Consider the following 7154-nt stretch of genomic DNA (forward strand, 5'->3'; position numbering starts at 1 on the left):
AATGTAAAAAATGTCATATGGGTGCAGTGTTGCATGACCGTGCAATTATCATTCAAAGTGCGACAGCTGAAAGCTGAAAATTGGCCTGGGCAGGAAGGGGGCATAAGTGCCCAGTAATCAAGTGGTCAACCTCTTGCTGACCACCCGCTGTCAGAATGGCTCCCCTGCGTGAATCGCCATAGCTGTTCAGCGGTCTCTTTAATGGGTATAGGGGGCACGCACGCGTGCCTGCCACATAACTGCTGCATCACTGAGGAGACGATGCTCGTGGCCAGTGGCCTCTATGTTCGCTGGGCACCTGTGATCGCTCCTAACAGAGCCAGAAGGGGGATGTGTATGTGTAGGGGAGAGGAGACAGATCGTGTGTTAATAAAATATAGGAAAAATGATCGGTCTCCTCCCCAGGCAGTCCCATACTCCTACAGTTATAACTCACTGGGGGAACAAATTTAACCCCTTGATCGCCCCATAGTGTTAACCCCTTCCATGCCAATGATATTTATACAATAATCAGTGGCTATTTTTAGCTCTGATTGATGTATAAATGTCAATGGTTCCAAAAAAGTATGAAAAGTGTCCGATCTGGCAGATCGCCGCCATTACTATTAAAAAAAAACATAATAATAAAAATGCCATAAATCAATCCCCTAGTTTGTAGACGAAATCCTTTTTTTTTTACCAAAAATATGTAGAAAAATATCTATCGGCCTAAACTGAGGAAGACATTTTTTTTTTTATTTGGGATATTTATTATAGCAAAAAGTAAAAAACATAGTTTTTTTTTTAATTGTCACAATTTTTTTGTTTATAGCGCAAAAAAATTAAAACTTCAGAGGTGATTAAATACCACCAAAAGAAAGCTCTATTTGTGGGAAAAAAAAAGGACATACATTTTTTAATTAATTTTGGGTACAGCGTCGCACCACCACGCAATTGTCAGTTAAAGCGACGCAGTGCCATATCGCAAAAAATGGCCCGTCAGGAAGGGGGTACATTCTTCTGGGGCTGATGTGGTTAAAAGAGACTTTAGAATCTGCTGCAGTAAATTGTATTTCATGAATGTATAAGGTGAACAGCCAACAACTCGTCCTTCCGAAAAAGTCACTTTATAACATCGAGTGAAGTGTACAAAGTACAGTGGCTTACGCATTTCGTCAATAAGCCTGAATCATAGCCACTGTACTTTGTACACTCCAAATTTAATGTAATAAAGTGACTTTTTCGGAAGGACGAGTTGCTAGCCCTTATATCTCTATGTTGCATTAGTGTTGGGAAGACACTTTGAGCAGGAGCACATCATTCCACCTCCTCGGGTAATCTGTCTGGGCTTTGTACTTTTATTCTCATGAAATTGAATACCAAGTAACACATTCATAAGAACTCATTTTTACAGTGGTCGATGTGCCCAGACATGAGCAAAATGTTTAACAGCATGTTTGATATCCTTATTCTTTAGACTGTATATTAAAGGATTGAGCATCGGTGTCACCATTGTGTACAATACAGAAACGACTTTGCTTATAGACAAAGATAACCCCTTTGGTGGAAGTATATAAATCATAATTAGCGTTCCATAGAATATGCAGACGATGGTCAAATGAGAACTGCAAGTGGAGAAAGTTTTCCATCGGTCAATGTTGGAGGAGAGGCGTAGTATAGCCATGACAATACACCCATATGATAGAATGATTATTATCAAAGGGAAAACCATCACAGGAATGCTCAACAACACAACCTCTATTTGAACGGCTGAAGTTTCTGAACAAGATAATTCTATAATAGGAGCAAAGTCACAAAAGAAATGGTCAATGACATTTGGACCACAAAACTCTAGAGTAGATAGCATTAATGTGGTCACAAGTATGAAGATAAAACTCAACAACCAAGAACATAGGACTGAATTCAGGCAAGTTGGGAAACTCATAATCGAGGAATATCGGAGAGGGTAGCATATGGCTATATACCTGTCATAAGCCATTATAGTTAATATGAAACATTCTGAGGACTCTGAGCCACCAAAAACATAAAACTGAGCAATACAACCCGTGAGGGACATAGTGGACCCATTGTTTATTACACTTACAAGGGCATTGGGGATAATGTCTGTGGTTAGCAGGATGTCTGATAATGAGAGTTGGCTGAGGAAGAAGTACATAGGGGAATGGAGGTTTTTGCTGGAGGATACAAGTATGATGATCAAAAGATTTATACATACTGTCACACAGTAAATCCAAAGAAGCAAAACAAATATTAGTCCTTTGAGTTTTTCAAAATAGTTAAACCCAAGTAGAAGAATTTCTGTAACTTTAGTTACGTTTCCACCATTCATTTTCTGAAAATAGAGAGTCAAGTAAATAATAACAATGATCACTAAATTGAATATATTTTGTAATATCGTAAAATCATCATACCTGCCTTACAAATCTTAATTATTTGTGCGCTATACTGTAAAATTTCTGCTATAAAACATAAAAAAAATTTGAAAAATTATATAAAATGTCTTCATCATTTAGGCCAATATGTATTCTGCTACATATTTTTGGTAAAAAAAAATCAAATAAGCATATGTTGATTTGCACAAAAGATATAGCATCTACAAACTATGGGATGACTGCGATATCGCGGGAAAAATATACACTGTCACTGTACTAATGACACTGGCTGGGAGGGGGTTAAGATCAGAGGTGATCAAAGGGTTAAATGTGTGCCTAGCCTGTATTTTTCTAAACTGTAGGGGCTGCTTTTACTAAGGCAAAGTATCGATCCATGTTCCTGCGACATCATGACATCACTTCTAAAGCGGAAGTAAACTTTTTTTTTTTTTTAAACAAAATATCAAAAACATTTTTTTTTTGATCTTTTGCTTTTAAAAATAAAAACGAGATTTGGAGTCTTTCTATAAAGAGGACCTGTTATCCTTATTTCTATTACAAGGGATGTTTATATTCCTTGTAATGGGAATAAAAGCGATAAAAAATAAAGAGACGGTGGAAAAATAAAAACAAAATAAATATGAAAAGAATAAATTAAAGCAGCCTCATTCCTATGTGCTCATGCGCAGAAGCAAACGCATATGTAAGTTGCACATATGCACACGCATATGTAAACGCTGTTTGCACCACACGTGTGAGATATTGCCACGTGCGTTAAGAGCGAGAGCAATAACTCTAGCACTAGACCTCCTATGTAACTCTAAACAGGTAACCTATAAAAATGTTTAAAGCATCGCCTATGGAGATTTTTATGTATCATACTTTTTACCATTCCACGAGCGTGCATTAGTTTAAAGTGTGACATTTTAGGTATCTATTGACTGAGTGTAACATCATCAAGAAAAAATAGGGTATATATTATGTTTTTTTTTTTGTTTTTGTTTGTGATTGCTATACAAATACAGTTTGACATAAAAAATGGCAATAATCACAATTTTTTTCCCCTAGGGTCTCGGCTAAAAATATATATATATATATATATATATATATATATATATATATATATATATATATATATATATATATATATATATTTATATTATCTCAAAAAAGTGAGTACACTCCTCCCATTTTTTGTAAATATGTTATTATATCTTTTCATGTGACAACAGAAATGACACTTTGCTACAATGTAAAGTAGTGAGTGTACAGCTTGTATAACAGTGTAAATTTACTGTCCCCTCAAAATAACTCGACACACAGCCATTAATGTCTAAACCGCTGGCAATTAAAGTAAGTACACCGCTAAGTGAAAATGTCCAAACTGGGCCCAATTAGACATTTTCCCTCCCCGATGTCATGTGACTCATGGCACCTCATGGCAAAGAACTCTCTGAGGATCTATCTGAAAAAAAGAGTTATTGCTCTACATTAAGATGGCCTAGGCTATAAGAAGATTGCCAAGCTCCTGAAACTGAGCTGCAGCATGGTGGCCAAGACCATACAGCAGTTTAACAGGACAGGTTCCACTCAGAACAGGCCTCACCATGTTTGACCAAAGAAGTTGAGTGCATGTGCTTAGTGTCATATCTTTGGGAAATATATGTGTGAATGCTGCCAGCATTGCTGCAGGGGTTGAAGGGGTGGGGGGTCAGCCAGCCAGTGCTCAGACCATACGCTGTACAATGCATCAAATTGGTTTAGAAGAAACTATAATGTAGCGCTAAAAAAATTGAATAATGAGAAATAACAAAAAGCAAAATTACATGGTGAAGTGACTAACACCAAAAAATATTGAAATGTATATATAACATTAAAGTCCCAAGAGTGAAATCAATCAATCCTTGGAATCCGTATGAGACTCTAAAATAGTGATTCACAGAGTGCGTGAACTAAAGGGTGATCCAGAAGATATGCTAGGCACTAACATCAGAGCAGAGTATGGAAAAGGTGGGTACTCTTACCGGAGCCACGGGACCTGTATATAAATACCAGGTCAAACAAGCATGCACAAGTGGATCCTCAACTCCATAGGGAATGTGCGACAGATCCCAAATGGTTTGTCAGCCAATGGAAGGGCTGTGGGTCCTCTAGTCAATGGAGGAGCAATCAATCCCGTCTCAAAGGTGCAAATCTTCCTTACAGAGATTCCGATAAGGTAACAAAAGTCTCTGACCAATAACTCAATTACATGTGGCTCTGGTAAGAGTACCCACCTTTTCCATACTCCGCTCTGATGTTAGTGCCTAGCATGTCTTCTGGATCACCCTTTAGTTCACGCACTCTGTGAATCCCTATTTCAGAGTCTTATACGGATTCCAAGGATTGATTGATTTCACTCTTGGGACTTTAATATTATATATACATTCCAATATTTTTTGGTGTTAGTCACTTCACCGTGTAATTTTGCTTTTTGTTATTTCTCATTATTCAATTTTTTTTAGCGCTACATACATAGTTTCTTCTTTTTGTATATGAATTTCGTCACGTTCGTGTGTAGCAGCTTTGTTCACTTTTTTAAGGTTAGCACAATAATTTTCCCTGTTTTCACATCAAATTGGTTTGCAGGGCTGTCATCCCAGAAGTAAGCCTCTTCTAAAGATGATGCACACGAAAGTCTGCTGAAGACAAGCAGACTGAGGACATGGATTACTGGAACCATGTCCTGTGATCTGATGAGACTTTGTACTCATCACCTGGTTGCACCACACACGCTTGGCATCATCTGCACCAAATAAGTTTATCTGGTGCAGATGATGCCAAGTGTGTGTGGCGGCAACCAGGTGAGGAGTACAAAGACAAGTGTGTCTTGCCTACAGTTAAGCATGGTGGTGGGAGTGTCATGGTCTTGGGCTGCATGAGGGCTGCCGGCACTGGGGACCTACAGTTCATTGAGGAACCATGAATGCCAACATGTACTGTGACATACGGAAACAGAGCAAGATCCCCTCCCTTCAGAGACTGGGCCACAGGGCCGTATTCCAACAGGATAACGACCCCAAACACACCTCCAAGACGACCACTGCCTTGCTAAACTAGCTTAGGGTAAAAGGGATGGACTGGCCAAGCCTGTTTCCAGACCTAAACCCTATTGAGCATCTGTGGGAATCCTCAAATGGAAGGTGGAGGAACACAAGGTCTCTAAGATACACCAGCTCCGTGATGTCCTCATGGAGGAATGGAAGAGGACTCCAGTGGTAACCTGTGAAGCTCTGGTGAACTCCATGCCCAGGAAGGTTAAGGCAGTGCTGGAAAATAATGGTGGCCACACAAAATATTGACACTTTGGGGCCAATTTGGACACTTTCACTTTTGTTGCCAGCGGTTTAGACATTAATAGATGTGTGTTGAGTTATTTTGAGAGGACAGCAAATTTACACTGAAGTAGAAAAGATGTAGCTGAATAGCCACACCTCGAATTATTCAACTTTATTTCAAAAATGAATTTAAAATCATAGCATCTAGGCTGGTAAACAGACTAACTGCACAGCTGCTGACATGTTTCACACCGAACATGGTGCTTACTCATAGCTGGTATGACTAAGCACCGTGTTCGGTATGAAACATGTCAGCGGCTGTGCAGTTAGTCTGTTTACCAGCCTAGATGCTATGATTTTAATTACATTTTTGAAATAAAGTTGAATAATTCGGAGTGCGACTATCCAGCTACATCTTTTCTACTTCAGTTCCTGTTGCAAACAGAGCCAGCACCCTGTGGGATTATGGAGACAGCTGTTTTGGGAGAAGTCATTACCTTGGAGCTGTAATTCTTTGTATTTCTATCAGCAAATGTACACTGTTATATGTACACTGTTATATAAGCTGTACACTCACATTGTAGCAAAGTGTCATTTCTTCAGTGTTGTCACATGTAAAGATATAAAAAAATATTTACAAAAATATGCGGGGTGTACTCACTTTTGTAAGATACTGTATCTGTGTAGCATGACTGAGTAATTGCTGTTTAAACTGTGACAGCACTGAGAGCTGAAAAATAGCCTGGGCTGGAAGGGGGTGAAAGTGTCCGGACTTGAAGTGGTTAATGTATCTGTTGTCCTGCGTAATTAAATATGAATTTAAAGTATTTTTTTAAATGCCTGATGAAGAAATGTAAAGTGTTTCAAAAATGTTGCATTTCATGAAAGATATTACCTAAACGTCAAACTTTTTTTTCTTGAAAAATAACAAATTAATTCAATTTTCTAGCAAGAGATGCGTAATAAGATTTCCAAAAATCAATTGTTATCAATCATATCAAACCTCAAACTGTAAAATGGTTGTAGAAAGATAACAATACAATGAGAACATGGTTAAAAATATGACTTTTATGTTATGCTCCAGATTCAAGTTTTATTGTATAATTCTATATGAAGCTTACAATACCAAGAGCAAGGGATCAACATCTACTGCATGTAGTCTGTAGTTTATGTATCAGTTAAATATTGAGAGATAAAACACAAAACAGCCACAGAAAATAGAGAACACATACAATCAGCATTTGTGTTTTATAGGCATTCGACAAATCTTTTGAGAAAAAAAAACCCCTCCCTGTGTATATTGGTAAATAACAACCTCAGCTCTCCCACGTGTACACCCCCTATAGACCAAAGCAATTTTTACATTTTGTTATGGGCCTATTAATTCATCAACAATTGTTTTCATTACTTATGTAGCGTGAGTGTCCTTGCCTACTAAATTATATTAACATGTATAATGAAAGTC

The 7154-nt window shown here is 37.9% G+C and overlaps 1 protein-coding gene across 2 annotated transcripts; it reads right to left on the reverse strand.

Moving 5' to 3' along the window:
* Positions 1 to 1220: 1220 nt before the first annotated feature.
* Positions 1221 to 6900, reverse strand: LOC143964084 (olfactory receptor 11L1-like). Of its 2 annotated transcripts, none has more exons than XM_077473793.1 (2): positions 6811 to 6900; positions 1221 to 2332 (listed from the first exon to the last, which is right to left on the reverse strand). In XM_077473793.1, the coding sequence occupies exon 2, from the start codon at positions 2327 to 2329 to the stop codon at positions 1388 to 1390; it is 942 nt and encodes a 313-aa protein (XP_077329919.1). In that variant the 5' UTR covers positions 2330 to 2332; positions 6811 to 6900; the 3' UTR covers positions 1221 to 1387. The 2 variants fall into 2 exon arrangements, with proteins under 2 accessions (XP_077329919.1, XP_077329920.1); XM_077473794.1 differs by having other exon boundaries at positions 6816 to 6899.
* Positions 6901 to 7154: the final 254 nt, after the last annotated feature.

This window comes from Lithobates pipiens, unplaced genomic scaffold, assembly GCF_037356315.1.
Source record: "Lithobates pipiens isolate NorthernLeopardFrog02 unplaced genomic scaffold, aLitPip1_a1.2 Scaffold_8, whole genome shotgun sequence".
In the NCBI taxonomy this organism is placed as follows: domain Eukaryota; kingdom Metazoa; phylum Chordata; class Amphibia; order Anura; family Ranidae; genus Lithobates; species Lithobates pipiens.

Excerpts from the sequence above, each read along its gene's own strand:
- LOC143964084 (XM_077473793.1), bottom strand. The coding sequence starts at position 2,329 with ATGAATGGTGGAAACGTAACTAAAGTTACAGAAATTCTTCTACTTGGG.